This window comes from Gouania willdenowi, chromosome 11 (assembly GCF_900634775.1).
Source record: "Gouania willdenowi chromosome 11, fGouWil2.1, whole genome shotgun sequence".
Taxonomy (NCBI): Eukaryota; Metazoa; Chordata; class Actinopteri; order Blenniiformes; family Gobiesocidae; genus Gouania; species Gouania willdenowi.
The window spans coordinates 12,874,971-12,895,596 of record NC_041054.1 but is presented as its reverse complement, the minus strand read 5'-3'; the positions used below and the strand labels follow the sequence as shown (position 1 = coordinate 12,895,596).

Genomic DNA, 20,626 nt, shown 5'->3' with positions numbered 1-20,626 from the left:
ATGTTCAATACTCTGGTTGAAATGTTGAAAGATTAGATCATTCCTATTACATATTAGGGAACTAATGGGATTACTTGTGTTTATTTGGATTATGAGGAGGTCGTTGAAAACTTTTCCAAGGAATTCCTTGATCCGAAAAAAGTTTGAGAACATCTGAGATAGAAAAAAAAACTGACACAGATGATGCTTTGGAACAATTAGGTAACAGATTATATTCGTTTATTTTCTCTTTGTGTTAGTGCATGTGCGTGGGTTTCTACGCGCGTGCACACTCGTCAGGAGTTTGAGCCGTGACGTATTTACTGACGGGCACGCGCGAGTTTTCACACAGGTGATTGTGCATCTCTCTCTCTCTCTCTCTCTCTCTCTCTCTCTCTCTCTCTCTCTCTCCAGATAAACTACGCCTCTCACCTCATCAGCAGCAGCAGCAGCAGCAGCAGCAGAAAGTGTTCGGTGACACCTTCACTTGTTCTCATCCTCTACCAGCTCAGTCTGCTGTCGTCCACCCTCAGCCTCACAGGACTGAGACACATTAAGACCTCAGAGTTTTTCTACAGCGGTGAAGATGCGCCAACATGTCCAGCAAAGTGTTTTTGGATGCTTGCTTTGTTTTATAGTGATCTCTGTCGTAAATGCAGATGGTGAGTAAACTGTATTATTATTTGTATTATTATTATTATTTTAAAAAAAAAAAAGTACAGTTATGGTTATAGAATAGAATAGAATAGAATATCCTTGTACAGGGTACAACGAAATTTGAGTGCAACTCCAAGGTGCCAGTGAGAGAAAAAAAAAAAAAATATATATATATAAAACACAGCAAAAACAATAAAACATTTAAATATGACACAATAATATGTACCGACAAATACCCAGATAGCAGCTTGAATGTACAGATCTACTATAGCAGCAGTATGTATTACTGCACAAGATCAATATGATCAGTATGTGTGAGTGTGAGTGTGTGTAATCAAACATTGAATATGTATTTTATTTTTTTTGCCTATGATTTAATGTAAAAAAAAAAAAAAGTTTTTTAATTCTCCCTCCTTTCAAGCGTTTTTAATGAATATTTAAGAAGATTTAAAAGGAAAAAAAAGCAGAGCCAATGATTAACATTATTCTAAAAAAAAAAAAAAGGCTATAGATGCTGTTAAAAGCTAAGTCATGATTTTCACAATGTCAATAAAAGACTTTAATTGTCCTCATCTTAAGGATTTAATTGATGTAACGCTTTAAACTCTGAATATTTAAAGATCCAGTGACATGACTTTTTAAGTGGAAGCACAAAAAAGATGATTGAAAGTAGGATAAATATTTCAAGAAGACATCAAATATGGTTTACATTTTTTATTTATTTATTTATTTATTTTTAATAACCGGTATTTATTGACACGTCAGGTATTTTGAAGATTAAATGAGATAGAGACAATTGTTTTTAACGTTGAACTTTTTGAAGTGGTGCAACGGAATTGGAGCAGTCTCTAATATCATTAGATATATATACAGATTTAGAAATACACTTTCTTCAAGGCAAGTCAGTCTATATAGTATAGTATAGACAATATATACATACGTATTACTGAAATATATGAATAACACAATTAAAAAAGTGGAAAACTGTTCAGCATGATGTGAGGGCTACATTGTTTTTATTGCTAGATTTCTAATAGCCTAACAATGTAACTTTTGCCTGAAATCAGTGTTTGACCAAAAAACAGGAAACACTTCTGGTCAAAACATGACTTTAAATGCATTAGAGTGAAGATGATGATTGTTCTCTGTTTTCCATAAAAATAATCCAGTGAATCCCAGATTGCACGAGTACTTTTTAACCGTATTGTTTGCTATGGACTACGATCTTTTCCCAGGTGTATCCTGTCTTTTTACCTGGTACTTTTGTAAACATCAGCAGCTCCTAAACATGACAGAGCAGATGTGATTACATCAAATAATTAGGAAATTAATCAATGTGGAAGTTTACTTTTTGATTTTAGATTCATGACTCAAACCTGTAAGCTGCCATGACCTCAAATATTCTCATAAACAAATGCTTCTTTTTGGATGTTGTTTAAACCAAATGTGTTTTTGTGATTGTTTGATAAAAATCAGCCCCGGAAGTTTGTCTCGTGAACAAATGATTGTGTATCTTAGGTTTTCCTCACCATAAAATACATAATGCGTCAAAAATTTTCTGCAGTTCTTCCTCTGCCTGGCATTTTTGCTGTACAAAACACTGCTTGACCCCCTACAAACGCACACGTACATGTTGAGTGGATGCATCAGCAGTAAAAAGACTCTCTCTCTGTCTATTATCAGGTCGAGTGTTTGTGTTGGACCTGATGAACCACTCCGGCCTGCAGGGCTTCAGAGAAGCTGAACAAGTGTGCGCCTCACAACACGCCCGCCTGGCATCAGTGGAGGAGCTCCGTCATGCTGTGATGGAGTGTTTCTTCTCTCCCTGCACCCGCGGGTGGCTTCATGGTGGGACAGTGGGGTAAGAAATGAACTAAACCTTGAAGTTCTCACTGCATGAGAGTCATTGCAGGAGGACTTGAGTTTTCCAAACATGTCAGGAGGTCATCCTGCTGTGTGTGTGTGTCTGTGTGTGATGGAGGCAGTGAGAGCGGATGAAAGACACAGGAAGCAAACAGAGCAGCAGCAGTTATAGTGAGCAGGAAGTTAGAAGAGTGACACATTTCAGGGTGGGGGGGGAAGAGAAAAAGCAGAGAGGAAGAGATGGAGAAAGGCTTCTCTGTTCCTTCCTGGAGGAGGAGGGAATTCTGAGCCAGGGTGTCATGTCGACAACAGCCTCCATTTACACCTCTCATCTCCACGGCAACACGACAGACAGCTCCCAGCGCCCAGAGACACACACAGGCCCAGAGATGGGCAGAGGAAGACAGGCAGGTACACTGTTAGCCTATACTGAGCGACCAAGCCGGTGGGTTTAATGGTAATCACAAAGATGGAGTCTGTGTGGCTCAAACGTAACAAGCTCACGTCTTCAGAAGTAATGATAAGATCACATTTTTAAAAACTATTTCATTCAAAAGTGGTTCTCATCCACTACTGATGTCAGTGTGACCCCAAAAACACTGCCAAAGTGGCATGTCTGGTGTTTTCATGGATAGAAAGTTGTAGACAAAACATTAGTTGATGTTGATATTTTGGTTTCCACGGAAACACCCGAATACAGCCGAAATCGGTGTGACATCATGCATATCACTGTCTTGCCTGGCAAAGAAATCACAGAAATGATGAGGCAAAACACTTAGAAACAAAGAAACTTTTCCACTTCAGCATCTTTGCATTCTTCTAAAGGACACAAAATCCCACAATGCAATGCGGAAAACATTTCCCACGTTCAAGTCACATGACCATTCGTCAACAACCTGTTTGTTTATGAGAGAGTAAAAAACAACAACATTTGAGCGGCAAGTTCTGCCTTCGACATGTGCTTGTGAGTAAATCCCTATCAGAGGATTTATGAGAACAACTTTATGATGACATACAGGTAAAGTTTTAAAAATGTGACTCATTAAGCAGCTTTAGGCAAAAGGAAATCAAAATGATATAACGTACACTGAGGGCCAAAGATATCTTAAAGAGGATTAACTTTACAAAGAGGGATGAATACATTTATATGTTACTTTATTATGAGCAGTAAAGGTATTCTGATCAAAGCAGATTACAAATTTGTTTGATTATTAAAAATGTAACACATATTTTCATTAAAAGCATTATTTCTCGGGCCCACCAACCCAACTCCTGAAGGAGTTTAGTTATAACTCAAATAACAAAGGGATGCTCTCGTTTGTGTCTTTATAAGTTTTTATTTTAAATCAAAGCCAAAAAAAAAGGTACATGAGTAAAAAAACTAAAGCAAATTTAAGCGGAGCAGACTATTAACCATCAAGCTTTGCATAACTTGCTCAACCTCCTGACTGGCTTTCCAACTCATGTATTCTTCAGTTGAAGAATGTGAATTAACTTTAAATTTTGGTGTAATTGACTCTTTCGAGTAACTTATTCTAACCAAACGATGGACTTTACCTAAACAGGAATACTTAACTCAGGGAAATCATTCACTTTTTGATGTGTGGTGATGAAATATTAATCTTGAATCTTTTACAAAGTGGTGGAGTTGGCTTGGAAACATGAATAGCAAAGTCATACTGTAGTGTTGCAGTCCTTTTTGTGCACAGCCCATGATGCAGAGAGATTTTCATCAAAATGGCGCCTGCCCAGAATATGACGAGCGTCTGGTCAGCAGAAAAGCTGACAGATTTTTTTCCCCTCTTTGTACGTCGTTGGTCAGTGAACATCAGCCTTCACACTAGTCTACCATGTTTCACACTTAAGCGTCTACGGCTCTGAATAAGGCCAGAGCCACACACATCTCAGAATAAGCTGAGAAGTGATATCAAACTTGTGAATTACGTTAATATTAAATTCATCACTGTTGCTATGATGAATACTGTGCAATGGATGACGACATTATAAATGTTTCTTGCTGACTTCATGCAGTATTTTTTTGAAGGCTGCTTTAGGCCAAAACATGTAAACCAATAGCCATACAAATGCATCTGATGTAAGAAATGTAAGATAATGGGTTTGATTTTTTTAAATTATCTTTTAATATTTTGTGTTTGGCACTCAGTTGTAGAAAAAGTCATTCAGTGCGTTACTTTGTCATTTTTTGTTTAGATTGTTGCACTTAGGAAGCAGCCTTGCAACCGAAGAGTCCCCGGTTCGAATCCACTATGGGACCTTGAGCAAGTCTCTTGAACTTGACTGCTTCCTGGACTCTCCTAAAAAAATAGATTTTTAATCTTATTGATACTATTCTGGCAAAAAAAAAAAATGACAAAAATACAACAAAAAAAAAAAAAATGGCAAAAACCCAACAATAACAACAACAAAATGGAAATTAGTTGTCACTGTTGTTACATAATGTATTTTTTCAGTTTCGTAGTGAAGAAACATAGGTTTGATTTTATGACGGTCTCGCCCACTGCCTCCCAGCGAGGAAGTTGTGGAAGTGTGTGGAGGTTGCATGTTCTCCCTGAGTCTGTGTGTTTTTTTTTGTCCTTAAAGCTTTACCATGATGCTTTTAATGCCACGTTTAATCGAATTCTCCTGGAAAAGGTCCAAGTGTCATCACAGACTGAAGGCTATGTATGGATTTGAAGTATAGTGATGTCCAATGCGTAATGTAGCAGATTGTCCAACAATAACCATTAACGTCAGACTAATTTGATTGTTTCAAGATGCTAGCTGTAACTGCAGGCCTCCTGGTGAGAACATCTGTGTTGTGGTGTGATAATTAAAAAAAAAGCACAAACCAGGGCTGCTGATACATCTGCATGTCTGAGCCATGACGTGAGTTCCCCTAAAGTGATGTCATGCTGTTATAATATCTGCAAATGGCAAACAAACACTGAACACGGGCATGCGTAATGTATGTATTAGATGACGGCATACACAGATAAAGTAAAAATCTGCTCTCAGTAAATATTTAATATCTGATTTTACACCACTCATTGATGCTGAAAATAAGTTCAGTCACATTCCTACACAGTAAGAACATTAAGGTTCATTCAATGAACGTTCAATGCGTGTTTGACCTTCAGTGTGTGTTTGACCTTTAAGGGTGTTTGTTGCATTAGTCAGCAGATATAGATAAAGTATGGATGGATGCTTCAGAAGATGAAAATTTAAGAATGAAGAAGCTGGAGATTCCTGGTTCTGTTGGAGTTTTTTTTCTGTTCAAAGGGAGTTTGGGTCTTATTAGGTTCTTTCTTTCTTACTATGAAGTTTATATTTTGTTAAGCACATTGAGATGATCTTGTTGTAATTTGCGCTATATAAATAAAGTTGAATTGAATTGAATAGAATAAATTAATAGAAAATATTTTCATCTTGTGGATCAAATAAAGAGATAAATACCACATTTCTGATATTTTTTCCCTTGGCCTGTAGCTCATAATCACTCTAATTTACTGACTCCGTTCTGTTAAATGAACTCTGCCTTCAGAGTTAATTGATTCTTGCTATATTTCAGTGTCACTGTGTTTTTCACAGGAGCACTGTGTGCAATATTGTGGGCAGCGGATTGAAAGCCGTGGATGTGAGGACAGAAAATACCACGGACGACGCCGCTCAGTTGAACGCCTTCTGTGTTAAAGATAAAGGTCAGTAAACAAACACTAACACATTTATAAACACTGATGAAAATGAATCCACTAATCATTAAAAAACGGATCGCAATATGAAATGAAATGACTAATTTACGTATGTGCGGGGGTGGGTGTATGATGTGTAAGGTTTTGTTTTTCTTTAGATTATTGCCATATATATATATATATATATATATATATATAGATTATCGCTTCAATGAAAATTAATAATCCTGAACTACTTAAATAAATATTCTGTCCCTGCAACTGGTACAGTGAAGTGTTAACCGTGTCCATGTTAGCTAAGTTAGCTAGTCGCTAGCATACAATAAAAATCATACATACTGTTTAAAATAAGGCTACAAACTCATTGTTTTAGTCACAACTTAGCACGAACTAACTACCTACACTATCTTACTAAGTAACTAAGTCGCTAACTAAATTAACCCTAAAATTCTGCCATTTAACATTAGCCTTACCCAATGTTTAGATATTTTTTTATTGACACAATCATAGTCTACAGTATGACTCATAGATCAATGGATCAAACATCATTAATCCAAGAAGAAAGGAAAATGGTTGAAATTGCCGCTTGGAAACGTGTTTATCTCCACCGTAAACACTTAGTTTGTTGACATTTTTGCACAATGCATTGTGGGATGTGGAGTTGTGGAGACGGGTGCATAGAAGTGTATTTACTTCATTACGATATCATGAGGAATGACAGAAATAAAGTTGGACAAAAATTGTGTCAAGTGAATCATTGTCCTCCTTGTCAAAGAAACACAAGAAATCATGGAAAGAAAACTTTCCAGCGGTAATTCCGACCTTTTTCCTTTCGTTGTGGAGTAAATAATGTTTGATTTATTGATCTATGAGGCATACATTATGATTTTATCAAATAAAACTATGATCAGGGGTGGGAGCTTTAATTGTCACAATCTGAGGATGAGGTGATGGAGAAGTGGAGGATGTTAAAAAGTAAAAACCACATTTAGCTGCCCCCTCTGCTGTGACATGACATTTATTTAGAACAGGAGCATTCACATGGAGGATTTTTTGATTGAGTTTTCTTTTTCTTTTTTTTTACTGAAATGCATACTGAAATATTTGATTGAGGTTTAGGTTTAAGTATTCTTAACTACACCAAGGCAAACTTGGATTATAGTGAGGAACTATTATTGTAGTTCATAAAAGGTAAGGAAACTGTAAACCCTATTCAAAGCAGAGCCATTGTTAGGACTGAAAAAATAGATTTTAATGTACAGCTTTAGCATTCTCATTATTTTCTCAGTTTGAGAAAGTAAAAAATTCATAAATTCAACATAATATACTGTACAAAGTGTTGGTAATTAAAGCTAAATATAATTATATCCTATTGTAATATGTGACTGAAAACAAGGTATTATGTTTCATGTAAAATAAAGGTAAAATGTGCAATTCTTAAAGGGGATCAATATGTTTTCCCTTGTTTATTTTGCCCGTTGCATTGACAGACATGCCCTGTGGAGACCCTCCATCCTTTCCTAATGCCCGTCTGCAGGACCACTCTGGGTTTGAGATGGGGGATGAGCTGCTGTACTCGTGTGTCCCAGGTTATGTGATGCCCAGCGGACAGTCTGCCTTCAGCTTGCTGTGCGACAGCTGTGGGGAATGGTACGGCCTAGTGCAGATTTGTGTCAGAGGTAAGAAGATCTTGTTGCTCTATATGTGAAAACTAGTTCTCTGATTTGTTTGTCCATCACTAAACTCTGATCATTGACCTGTAAAGTGAGACAAGCCAGAGGCCACTGTCCTCACTTGTCAGTGATGTTACATGACTGGAGCTTGATTCCTGCATTTTGGAAAACCAAGCGTCCGTTATGAGTCGGGAAGAAAATGGCCGCCTTGACACCTTCATGCAACATGCCTCCATGTGGCCTTGCTCATGACTGGGAGAGAGTGAGAGAGAATGATTTGATAGTTTGCACAGACAGTCAATGTCCTGTTCACATTTTAAGCAATCAAAATTGTTTGAGCCAATTCCTACTATTCCAGTAAACTCCACTAAAACTAGATTTTTACTTTTTTCACTGCACTGGAAAGCTGCAGAACTTCTGTCATTGCAAGACAAGGTTATTGGAACATGATTAGACGTGTCGTTCGCCTGTGATTGCAACCGTGTCAAAACAATGAGCAGTGATACTATCTTTTGGTTGACAGAGCTTCAAACTGTCAGACATCTGTCAACTTTTTATGTTAGGTGCAAGACAGGAGGTTCAGAGTAAGGACAAGCCATTTTTGGCACTTTTGTTTAGGAAGTGAGATATCTGACATTGTGAAAGTGATATAAAATTAACACATACTCAATTAATTTTTGTACTTGGCTAATATCCAATTAGATTGAAATTATGCAAGTATAACAGTTATGTTTGCTAAATATTGAAGAACTGATTAAAGAAAAATGAGACTTGTTTGACACAGCTTGTAGTTCCAAAGTCTCTATTCTCGTAAGCTAAGCAAACCCAACATGTAATGGGTGGGCCTTATTTGTTCCATGTGATGTAAACTAAACACAATGTTTTTGTTTTTTTTTACTTTGTGGCTTGTCGTGGTAAAGTTTGTGAGCCAAAAGAACCAAAAATTGTATACATTCCCAAATTGGAAACTGATCACCGTGTTTTCTTTACAGATGAAACCGAAAGCCACGTCGACTACGAAGACAAGTTTAGAGATTCTTCTGAGGAGTTAGAGCGACATAATGACAGACCAGAGGAGGCTCATGGAGAGGTTCACAAGGAGCTGTATGGAGAGGCTTACCTTGATGGGAATAGGAGTCTGGAGCAGCAGGAAACCAGTATTGGTGTCAAAGTAGAGGATAACCCAGACCATCTAAAGGAACATCAAGTAAAAGAAGAGTTGGTGATTGGGCACGATGGAGTACTTGAAGAGGTTGTAGAAAGAGATGCCAAGAAGATGCAAGTTGTTGAAGACACAGACGTGATCAGCACTGACATAGCTGATGCCACAGAAGCTCCAGTCTCTCTTCTTTCCCAAAAACACCTCTTCTGGTTCCCCTCTGAGGCCTTTCAGGAGGAAGGACCTCCTGCGTTGACTAACCCAGTGATACAGACAACACAGAGAGCCTCAGGAGGTGAATCAGAGGAGAGCAAAGAGCATGATAGTCAAGAAGGACGTGACCACCAACACACGGTTGATATCGATGAACGTGAAGGAGACAACTACGATCAAGATCAAGACAATCACCATGACAGCCACCATGATGAGCAGGATAACCACGAAGACAGTCATTACAATGATCAAGACAATGATGACAGTCACCAGCATGAAGATCGGGACACACAGGACCATGAAGTGGATCCCGATAGGCATGATGAACATTATGATATGGGTGAACACGAAGAGGAACGAGATAATATTCGATTTGGAGGTAGAGATTACGATGACCCAGATGACAGATATGAACGTGAGAGCTATGAAGATCATGATGGATTGACTGAAGAAACCGATGGCAAAGAGGATGAAGACGATCACGATGGATCAGACGCACATGTCCTTGATGACCACGATGATCATCATGATCATGATGATGGTCAAGTGCCATCTCATGAAGTTGATGACCATGACCATGATGATCATGACAGCCACGAGGGAGATGGTGACCATCAGCATGTTGTATTTTCCATAAATCCTAAACTGCCTGAGAATGCCACTCAGGATAAGGCTGGAAGGAAAGACCCTACTGAGGAGTCCTGGCTGGATGGTTACCCTGTTAGAGTAGAAACGAACAGTGATTCCACAGTAAGACCAGGGGAGGGGGACAGACCGGATAGTGGGAGTGTTGTTATAACAACAGATCGACCAAATGATGTAGAAATGCGTAGACCCGTTTCTTACACTGACTCACCTGAGGACCACAAGTCTCCTCCCATTGGGCCTGAATCTGAACAAGAAGTGTTAGAGGACATGTGGCCCAGATTTACTGGGACTTCTGCTCCACTCCCAGAACTTCCTGGGCCTTCAGACTCCCCATCATTCGCCGACACCCTTGACTATGACACACAGCAGGCAGCTCCCACCCACTCCTGGCTGGATGACCTCACTGAACACCCCATCTTTGATCATGGCCCAGCTCCACCAGTGCACGATGATGATATCTTGGATCCGGTGATAGAAGAGCACACTGTGCAAAACCTGCCTGGAGAGAGCGGTGAAAGGGGTGAAGCGGAGGGGAAGATGGGGGAAACAATCTGTGTGGGCGAGGACTGCCCTCCTCATCATCCCAGCTCTTCCGGCCATGGCCCCACGATGGCAGCTATCATCGTGGCCGTGTGCGCCATTGCTATGGCGGTCATCGCCGGAGTGTGGTGCTATCATCGACGACAGCGGAAAAGTTCAGTGTATGAGATGAACGGAAAGGGTCAAAATCAGAACAGACAAGGCCAACATATAGAGATGCAGCAGAAGGTGTAGGAGCAAACAGGCACCAACGAGAGGCAGAGACTTTGAGGATTCTACTGTTAGATCTTACTTTATCTATAGGTATGATCAGATCACGATCATGAGATGTTTATCATGACCCCTGAGTGAAACGGGATAAAAACTGCTTTGCCACAAGAAATGGACACTTTTCCATTGTTTTCAAAGTGCAGGCATTAAGCTGGACTCACAAAAGAGCTGGGCTTGTGCAGAACTCCAGGGACTGTATAAAGCTGATTATGTAGGAAAACCATAACACAAGGCCTGCCTGAATGCCTGATTACATGAACTAAGACTCTTGGACATTGCAGTGAAGCTTTCCCTTGTTCACTTGCTGTTTTTTTATTTGTCAATCATGAATTTGTGTTGTTTTTTTTGTTTTAGATTTATTAATTTGTTTCAAATGCTTTTTAATCTGTAATTATGCTTCACCGCAATAGTGAAGCTCAGAATGATTCTTTACCGCAGACAATGAACGATTCTGCCCAGTTGAACACCTTAACAATAAAAAACGACAAGAAAATAATGTCTAAACATTCAAGTGAAGTGAGGGGTTATAAAGAATATAATTGGAAAGAAGCAGGCAGAGGAAAGGAGTAACGCTGAGGTGCAGTATGAAGGCGATGGAAACTTTTAAGACTTTCCTGCTTGTGTTGGTTTTAACAGTTGCCTGGTGAAACATATCCAGGTGAAAACTGCAAACTCAGCTCCATGTATAAGTGCGATAGTGTGCACGCGTGTAAGTGTGTACGTGCATGTCTCCGTGTCCCAGCATGCATTTAGGTCTCAGGTCTGTGCAATATGCCCGACAGCGGGATGTCGTGTTTGAAGTTTCCAACTGCAGTGGGGCCCATGTCAAAGCTGCTGGCATTCAAACCAACCAGAGATTAAACAATGTGACGCTGCCATGGCAACAGAAAAAGAAATAGATGTCGACCTTTGTTAAAAAAAAAACCTTGTGTACAAATGGGAATTCAGAAAAGATAAAGGATTTTTGGTGATTAAAATATCTGACATGAAAGTTACTAAATAAATAATCACCTGAGGGCATAAAGGAAGGTTGGAAGTTCATCATATACTGTACATGCGAGTCTTTGGTTTGATTATACTGAGTTTGCATGTTCTCCCTGCATGGATGTAGGTTTTTGGCAGGCCGTTGGACTTTCTTTCCATCCAAAAACATTTGATTGTAAGTGACTGTCTTTGTTCTGTGAGGGACTAATAACCTGTTCAGGGTGGTGATAGCATAAACCCAATGGACTAAATTTACCATCATATTTTAAGAAAATGCACAAAATCTGAGGGCCAAATATAATAACAAAGTAATGACATATTTTTAAACAAACATTAATTAAAATTAGGGTTATTATGCTTATGGTTAAGGTTTTGGCAATTGATTGATTTAAAAAAAAACTATGGGTTGGTGTTTTTTCCGTTCATTCATGCACAGCCTTGTGAATTACGCAGGTTTTCAGAAGGATTTATTCCATTTTGAGCCTGAAAAGTAAATGTAGGTTTGAAAGAGGAGCTTCCTCACGAGTCCTTTGAACTTTCTATGTATTATCTGTTAATTTAAAGTTTGAGTATCATCTTTGATTGTTCTGTTTATTGTGCATACAGAGTCAAGTTGGGTTGTTAGAAACTTGCTTTTGAGCTCAATAGAAAAGATGACAGAAGTTTCTGTTGTGTTTTGCATCTCAGCAAACGATTTAATATGAACTTGTTTAGGTTTTTTTTTTTTCCTCTATGTTCTGCCAAATTTTTACACACACTCATTCAAATTATATTCATTTTGCAAATTTGGCACAGTAGAAGTTACAAAATATGAAATTCTTTACTTGGATTACAACTCTGGATTTTGGCAGTAAGATTTAAGAACATTTTTATGTTTCCAGGTAAATGTCACGAAAACATTTGGATACCAAAATAACTTGTTTAAACCACCATGTTTGGTAAAAACCTGTTAGTTAGTGTGGGGCTGAAGAGACAGCTCTTGTCCATATGTTTCTGTAAATAACTCGCTGTAAATATTGCTGCTTGATGAGATTCCTTTGGAAATGACTTCTACTACTGTATTACACAAAGCTGCTGCCACTGGACTTTTAATTCACAGCAGTTTCCAACACAAGTACTGTATCGCTCTGTTGTAGATAATCAATTACAGCCCTGTGCTCTTTGGTCAAACATGTAATTACGTTCTTGCCTGATAATTTGCTTTAGGATGACGCAAATACCAGCAAGATGTAAATTGCATTTACAGAATTCCTTCACAAACAGCCAGAGATGTGACGCCAAGAGGAGACGTGTACTGTATGCATGCTTTCATTGTCACAATTAAACTTCTAATCAAGTCGCAGTTTTACTTTTGGTCTCATGTTACAGAATCAGACCTTTTTGTATCATTATGTAAGAGGCTTTTTAATGACATCTTGGTGTGTAATTTTAACCTGTGACTCAAACTTTGGACAATCAAACACAATAATCAAAGCTATGAACCAGATCTTTGTGTATTAGCTGCTATTATGTTTTCTTTTTTAGTTTCTTATTTTTACAAGAAAGAACACGTGAAGGTAAGGTCCAGTCTAGATGGAAAGGCAGAAATGAGACATGTCGATGGAGGCAGGAGAGTCGGAGACATGCTGAGCACAGAGGGCATTTTCTCCACTGGGTTTGTAACACAGATGTGCCACAAACTGCACAGAGACTCAATGTTCAAACGTGATTAGACAACAGTGTTTTCTCTGAAGCTCTTTCTGCTCAGTTGTCCTTTCATCTTGCCGGGAATCTATTCGTACACAGTGAACACATTCGAAAAGAACATTTTCCACCAATTTTTGTAGTCGTCACATTCGTAGTTTGCCATTTAATACTTAATCTCATGTGGTGAATAACGTTTTGTCCAGTCATAAAAATCTTAATTAATATATTATACGCCAACAATCAGTTGTTAAATTATCATTACAGCACCAAGCATCCAAATAAATCTGGTAGAGCAACAATACTTTGTGAACTCCAACATTAAAATCACAATGGACACATCAAATTTCATTTTCTGTACCTGCTTATCTTGTAGGGTCACAGGGGTTGCTGGAGCTTTTCTTAGCTCACATCGAGAGGCACCAGGGGGACTTGAACTCACATTCTTAGCTCTGAGAAGCAGATAAAGCAACTTTGGTTCTATATATATATATATATATAACAATTATTCATCGAGCTCTGGGTGGATTGAATGCTTTTCAGCTTAGTTTTACTGTGATCTAGTTTAATTCAATTATTTGAGTTTTTCTGGTGTTTCTATGAGTTGGATGGACTTATTTGTGTATTCAATCTGCTAATGCTCTCGATTCATCACAGCACCTTTGCCTCTTCTGATTCTGTATTTTACCTCAACTTAGTTTGATTATTTTGACTGATAAACAAGACTGAACTCAGCCAGCTGATCCTGTTCCCTGCTGCCAACTTTCCACATCAAGAAACAGGTGAATGAGAGTCTTAAAATTAAATTCCTGGAGGACTGCAGTCTAGCCTGTTCCTTCCTTCAAGGGTCTGTCCTTACAATAAAGTGTATAAGAGCAGCAGGATATCTAATACATGGACCATAGCCATAAAATGTGCTCGGATCATTTGGTGCTGGGACTTGGGCAGAAGGCAGGAGACACCCTAGGACTGGGCGATATGGACTCAAAATAGCGATACACGATATAAATCTTGATCATTTGAAGTCCGACAACATAATTCTGGTTTAAATTTGATGATCCAAATGCCACACAAGCATATTTACTGACAAACAGCTGCACAATATGTGCCACTTTAGTCGTTTTCTCCACTCAGGGACAGCACGTGTGAGTGAGTTCTGTAATGTGGATGTTTAGGGGAAGGTCTGGGTTAGGACGCCCTCAGCAATCCATCAAACTGTGCTTTTCATGCTGATCTGAGAAGTAGTGAAAGCAGCAACTCCTAATATGAGTATATTAATACAAAATAAGTTATGACACTGTTTGGCTGTACTCTTAGAATATTATTAAATACTTGAGTGATGTTATTTATAATGTGTGATTGTATAAATAAAAACAAGTGGGAAAAAAAAGATGAACATAAGAAAAATATATACATATCGATGTTGGCAATATTGTCATTTAATAATATTCTCAAAATAGAAAACTCAATATATCTTGAATCTCGATATTTTTCCCAACTCTACCTCTGATATGTCGCTACTAGATGTGTCATTAATTGGTCACTGCTCATCAACAACAACAAGAAAACAAGTTTTATTTGAAGAATTGCTCATTAGTTCATGTAAGTGTGGATATTGCCACACATTCATCTTGGTAAATTTACATGTATCAATTTGTAAGTGTGCAACTTGTATTTCTTTACTGATCTTAGAAGTATTGTAAGGTAAATTGTAAATCGCACCCGAGTCAATAAAAATGTCTACATTTTATTTGCATCATCACATTTTACAAGGAACCAAACAAAGAGAAGGAATGGAATTATGACAGCAGAAATATTTCAGTTTTATTTTCAGTCATTTTGGTTTGTTGTACAACTGGAGAAAAATCACATGTTCTCTCTGTAAAGCACAGCAATCAATTAGTTTCTAATAATAATAATAATAATAATAATAATAAAAAAAATAAAAAAAACACAAGAAAACAATAAATACCACCTTTGGGACTGTGTTGTTATTGTTGGTTTTTCAGGGTTTCTGTACAGTATCCAGCACTGGTTTTTCCTTCTCATCTAAAAACTCATCTATAAACTCCACCACCTCGCCCTGAAAACACAAACACAGGAGAGAAATGAAGCACTCGGGCCACCTTGATTACCATGAATCCAGTTACACTCTGCTTCCTCATTACATGCATTACAAAAAAGATTAAACTCAACAACTGAATAGTGCCCACAGCACCAGAGCATGTAATGCTGGTTTATGGTAGGTTAGGTTACCTATGATAACAACACTAATGCTGCAGCATGAGAATCTAAGGAAATATAAAACTAGGCTGCCACCACCAGTTTATCTATAGTACTGCAGAATGTTGGGTACATTGTGCTGCAAGGCATCATGTGACCACACTGAGTTTTGGCATGAATTAATAACACAAGGTCAGTGTCTGTCAGAGCTGCAGCAGGTTTCATGAGAAACAGGAAGTTGGATGGAGTTGTTCTGCAGTGAAATTAGGAACAGACACGAACCTCATCATCGCTCATCAGATTTTGCTTGGAAAACTCCAGCATCTGTAACTGCATGCTGGTCTGGTTGTAGTACCGCACTGCCTCCTGCAACACACACACACACACACACACACACACACACACACACACACAATGAGAGGTGTTAATGAGGACACAAGGACACAGAAATCAAGACGAAAAATGAAAGACAGGTAGTAATAATACCATCTACAAAAACTAAAAGCATTTGAAAGAAATCAATAAAATGTAAATGTTTTTTGGGGGGGACTTAAAAATATAAACAAAACATCCTGGAAGATAAAAGACAACACAGATAGGGTTCATGGATTTAGTGAAGGGGAGTGGTGTTTGCATTGATGGTGTGAACATGAGGACGAGCCCTAAAACCTGCCTAAAGAAAAACAAAACGCAAAAAAAAAACATAAATAAAGACTGACTAATCCTGCATTTTAATGATACAATTTTACAAAATAAAAGTCGAGGTCCTATTGTCCTAGTGTCCTATTTATTTATTTATTTATTTATTTATTTATTTATTCATTTATTACAAATTCTAAATAAAGTTTGTTGAGAAATGCTATTGTTTGGTTGGCTGTTTGTTTAACTGAAGTATTTTTACGAGTATTTTTCTGTTTGGTTCCATTTTATTCTATTTTACAAGTTTTTCGTTTAAGTTGAGTTAAATGTCCAGTGGGCTATAATTGTTTTTTTACTCTGTAGTTGTCTTTTGTGTGTGTGTGTGTGTGTGTGTGTGTGTGTGTGTGTGTGTGTGTGTGTGTGTGTGTGTATCTGCCTGCTGATGCACATAGTTCAGGTTATCTTTGTTATTTTTGTTTCGTCTTTTGCCTAAATTACCCCATTCATACTCTATGCAACTGGGTCCTACACTCCACTCTGTTAAGTTGTTCCTCTCTAAATTCTGGACAAACGCTTTAGTCCTTCACGCTTCATTTTCATATTTTACAATCACTCACCCATCGTGGAAGGAAATCCTCCTCTGTGAGCTCCCACTGGTCTTTGTGGAACTGGTAATAAGCCACATTGTTCTTCATGACTTCATCACTGGGGTCAAACAACATGTAACTGACTGCACAAGGCACTGCGTTCTTCAGGTCATTCACTGGGAAAACGTCAGAAAGAAAAAGCCTTTCTTTTGTAAACACACATCAGAGGAAAACTCTAAATGATGCGTTTCCGGCGTGTGCACTCACATTTGTAATAAGCAAACTGCAGGTAGTGATACATAGTGGCCACAAACTTCTCCACGACGAATCCCCCGACAACAGGCGTGAGGTCGCTCTCACATCTCACCTTCTTCTGCAGGACTTCGATGTAGTGATCTGGAACGAACACAAACCAGAGCTTTGTGGGAAACTCATTTCAAATCAGTTTGAATAAAAAATGTAAATAAAACACCTGCTAAAAGTGAGAAAAGTCTCAACGAATGACCTGCAATGGAGGGATAGAAGTCTTTAAAATCCCGGATGTCCCTCGGACCCTCGGACGCAGCCAGACACTCATCGTAGATCTTAAAAAAGTCTCTCAATGCCAGCTCCATGTCTGACACCGAGGTGCGGAAGTTATCTCCGTTGTACGCCCGCACCGCACGCACAAACAAGGTCTGAAAAAACCCAAACATGCAGCAACATTAACGTTTACACACAATCAGTTCATATATTGTGTTTCTTTATCAATTGAAAATACTGACACCTTCTGCCCAGGAGCTTTGGAATTAAAGAAAGTACTCTATAACATAATGTCACGACAATTATTTACTCTGTATATTTACAAAAAAAAAAAAAGATTACTTCCACTACTTGCTTTGTTTTTTTCTTCCACCACTGGCTCTGTATTTTTTTTAGTGGCCCTAATCCTCTTCCATATAAACCTGCTTTGTGACCACTCAGAAACGTGTTTGGCAGTGGCTTGTCACAGCTTTAGTTCTCTTAATGCACCGTTTAAACATTATTTCCCTTGCAATCATTCTAGTGAGCATAACACTGCTCATCCTTCATGACAAACTTCTTTAGTGTTCATAGAATTTTGCTCAAAGGCATTTCCCGACACGTTCAGGCAGAGTCAGGAGTTGGAGGTTTGAAACACGTACCGAGCCAGAGTCACTATTATGTCCACTTCCTCATCGTGGACCACTGTGGTTCTCACAGATCAACACACACCCACTGAGCCAAAAGTATAGCATGTGTTTTAAAAGTATATCCATGGATAGGAGAGGGAACGTGACTGGGAATTCTTTACCTCGTAGGACTTGGTTTCCAGGTCTTTAAAGTGTTCTTCAGCTCCGGGCAGACTTTTGTAGTATGCCATGTTTTTTTGCATCATCTCATCATTCGGGTGTTTCAGAAGGAAGGTGTGAGCAGCAGACACGGCCTTGGCCAGGTTGTTCGACTGAGACACAGAATAAACACACACACACACACACACACACACACACACACGCACACACATTTGTTGATTTAAATATCACATTTACAGTGTAATCAACATAATTAATTATCCTTTAAAATGAAAAAGATGTATGATAGAAGTCAAAGAACATAATTATGTTGCTTTTGATGCAGTAATTTCTTTTTCTCTCATTTATGTAAAATTGTTTTAAAAAGGTATTATTTACTGTGTAATTACACATAATTAAATTACTGAAATTACTAAATCTTTTCACATATCCAAATATGTACCAGGACTTTATAACAAATGTGTGGAAAATGTTTCTAAATTGCACTTTGTATTGTTAATTGTGAGAATTATTATACGAACTGTTTCCGACTATAAATTCACCGAAGTGCTTAGTTTGGTCCCAATAAATCAATGTCAATTATTTTTCGTGACAGTTAATATTTTGAGGATTTTTTAAATATCAGGCCGAGGGTGTTAAAGGTTTTTTTTTTTTTTTTTTTTTTTTTTTTTTTTTAAATAAATGTGCGTGTGTGGCATTTTGCATTAGCAAATTCAACCCAGAATTATCTTTCTGGTAAGACTTTATTGATTCAAAAACATCTACATTCATATTGTAGGCTATATAGCCATTTTGAGAAAAAAAATATCGAGATATGAGTTTTAGTCCATATTGTGCAGCCCTAGGCTATATCTGACATGTCACTTTTGATTTACTGTCTTTTGGCCAAGTAAGTTTGGTGAGTTTGTAATTATTTGTCTTCTGGTTAAGAAGAGTATACAGATTTAGCCTAAGGGCCACATTAGGCCCCTGGCTGTTTGGCTTACTTTAAAGTATGCATACTGCAGGTATTTGTAGGGCTCTCTGCGGTCGAACTCGTCCATGGTGTCGGTGCTGGGTAGACTCTGTCTGAAGGCAGGCAGTCCCTGCTTGCATCTCTTCAGACACTGCGCTCTCTTCATCACGTTCCCAAAGGCCCTCAGCTCCGGGAACTCCTGGAAGCGTTCCTCGTCCTCCAGGCGCACGGAGCTGCAGTTGAGGTTGCAGAAGGCCTCGCTGTCCCGCAGCAGGCGGTAGAGCCGCAGGGACACCTCCATGTACTCCACCGTCTCCTTCCACTTCTCCCCGGTGTACTGATCCAGCGCGTACCGGTAGGCGGACTCCAGGGGCATCAGCTCATTCCCGGGGAAACTCCTGAAGCTGTACTTCTCATACTGGGAGTCCACCACAGAGGCAGAAAGATATACTAGGAACACACAGAGAAGTTTGGAAGTAGTGGAGGAAGCCATTTTTTTGAGATGATCTCGGGCTTTCTTTCTGTGTCAGTGGGAATCTGAGACCGCCTCTACTTTCAGCGCGTATCCGGAGAAGGCCTCCCCTCCCCCGGGGTCCAGGGGCAGGATTTACCGCTGAGTGGAGCTCCACCTCTCACTGAACTAAACCACAGGATGATCACACATGACTTAAAACCTAATCAATGAGTGATTATCATTTATTAGTAAGTCCACACCATGACACATGGGTGGATTATCTATTCCCATCCCCTTATTTGGATTTAAAATCTCATTCTAAATCGTTTTAAGTTCCAACGTGTTCTTCCTGGTTACTAATTTGGCCCCTGGTGATGGCCCCCCTTCTTTGTGCTGCCACGTAGAAACATTCCTGCTTCCACTGCTACCCCCATCATAAACTCTAATCTCAGCCTTCACACGAACATGGCTGTGGTGCCGCTTTATAATCTAGAGAGATTTATGCTTTAGTGTGTGTGAGAAGCTCCAAAAGGGGGACGTGTCTGTTACAGGCTGTAGTAGTGGGGGGACCCCAATGTTACCACGTTGACAAGTCTTGGAGGCTCCACTGCGCAAGAGCGAAACGTGGAAACCCAAACTCTCCATTTAATCACACGGTGGGTCAAGTCAGCATGAATACGGCAGACATTTAAAGAGTATTTTCAAAATAAGAGCAATCAACTTAAATTTGTAAGAGGCCTTTTTTTTATTTATTAGAAAATAAAGATTTGTCTTTCAGTGAATAAACCCAGGGGGGGGAAAATGCAGCATATTACACATGTAAATTATAAATTTGACTTTTTCCATTTAATTAATCTTCCAATCTTAGGTATTGAATAGAAAACTGCACTTTTGTTGTAAGCTTGTCAAATACACATGTAGAATAATTACAATTTTAAGATATCAGAATATATAGTTATTGATTAAAAAAAAAAAAAGAAAAAGCAACAATGGAAGGGCAGTATGATATAAATGTACTAACTTCATCATGCACCTTTGTGAACAAGAAGGTGTGATTATCTATGTTACTATTCCATTGTCTCTCTAATGGTTTTGCCTGA

At 38.7% G+C, this 20,626-nt stretch overlaps 2 protein-coding genes across 3 annotated transcripts; one reads left to right on the top strand and one right to left on the bottom strand.

Moving 5' to 3' along the window:
* Nucleotides 1-447: 447 nt before the first annotated feature.
* On the top strand, nucleotides 448-12,222 carry susd5 (sushi domain containing 5). The gene is made up of 5 exons (XM_028461319.1): nucleotides 448-641; nucleotides 2,320-2,497; nucleotides 6,088-6,197; nucleotides 7,679-7,867; nucleotides 8,854-12,222. The coding sequence occupies exons 1-5, from the start codon at nucleotides 566-568 to the stop codon at nucleotides 10,653-10,655; spliced, it is 2,355 nt and encodes a 784-aa protein (XP_028317120.1). The 5' UTR covers nucleotides 448-565; the 3' UTR covers nucleotides 10,656-12,222.
* Nucleotides 12,223-15,160: 2,938 nt separating this feature from the next.
* On the bottom strand, nucleotides 15,161-20,311 carry crtap (cartilage associated protein). 2 transcript variants are annotated; one of them, XM_028461312.1, is made up of 8 exons: nucleotides 19,104-19,565; nucleotides 18,120-18,269; nucleotides 17,313-17,484; nucleotides 17,075-17,203; nucleotides 16,838-16,983; nucleotides 15,864-15,947; nucleotides 15,334-15,441; nucleotides 15,204-15,237 (listed from the first exon to the last, which is right to left on the bottom strand). In XM_028461312.1, exons 1-7 carry the CDS (start codon nucleotides 19,563-19,565, stop codon nucleotides 15,364-15,366), a joined length of 1,221 nt encoding a protein of 406 aa, XP_028317113.1. In that variant the 3' UTR covers nucleotides 15,204-15,237; nucleotides 15,334-15,363. The 2 variants fall into 2 exon arrangements, with proteins under 2 accessions (XP_028317114.1, XP_028317113.1); XM_028461313.1 differs by having other exon boundaries at nucleotides 15,161-15,441; nucleotides 19,104-20,311.
* Between the last annotated feature and the right edge of the window lie 315 nt (nucleotides 20,312-20,626).

What these genes read in the sequence shown, in the direction of transcription:
- susd5 (XM_028461319.1), top strand. Translation starts at nt 566, where the DNA reads ATGCGCCAACATGTCCAGCAAAGTGTTTTTGGATGCTTGCTTTGTTTT. An exon ending in CTTCATGGTGGGACAGTGGG is followed by an intron (nt 2,498 to 6,087) that starts GTAAGAAATGAA and finishes TGTTTTTCACAG; the next exon opens with GAGCACTGTGTGCAATATTG. An exon ending in AGTGCAGATTTGTGTCAGAG is followed by an intron (nt 7,868 to 8,853) that starts GTAAGAAGATCT and finishes TTTTCTTTACAG; the next exon opens with ATGAAACCGAAAGCCACGTC.
- crtap (XM_028461313.1), bottom strand. Translation starts at nt 19,565, where the DNA reads ATGGCTTCCTCCACTACTTCCAAACTTCTCTGTGTGTTCCTAGTATAT. An exon ending in CTTCTATCCCTCCATTGCAG is followed by an intron (nt 17,204 to 17,312) that starts GTCATTCGTTGA and finishes TGTTCGTTCCAG; the next exon opens with ATCACTACATCGAAGTCCTG. An exon ending in GCAGTTTGCTTATTACAAAT is followed by an intron (nt 16,984 to 17,074) that starts GTGAGTGCACAC and finishes ACGTTTTCCCAG; the next exon opens with TGAATGACCTGAAGAACGCA.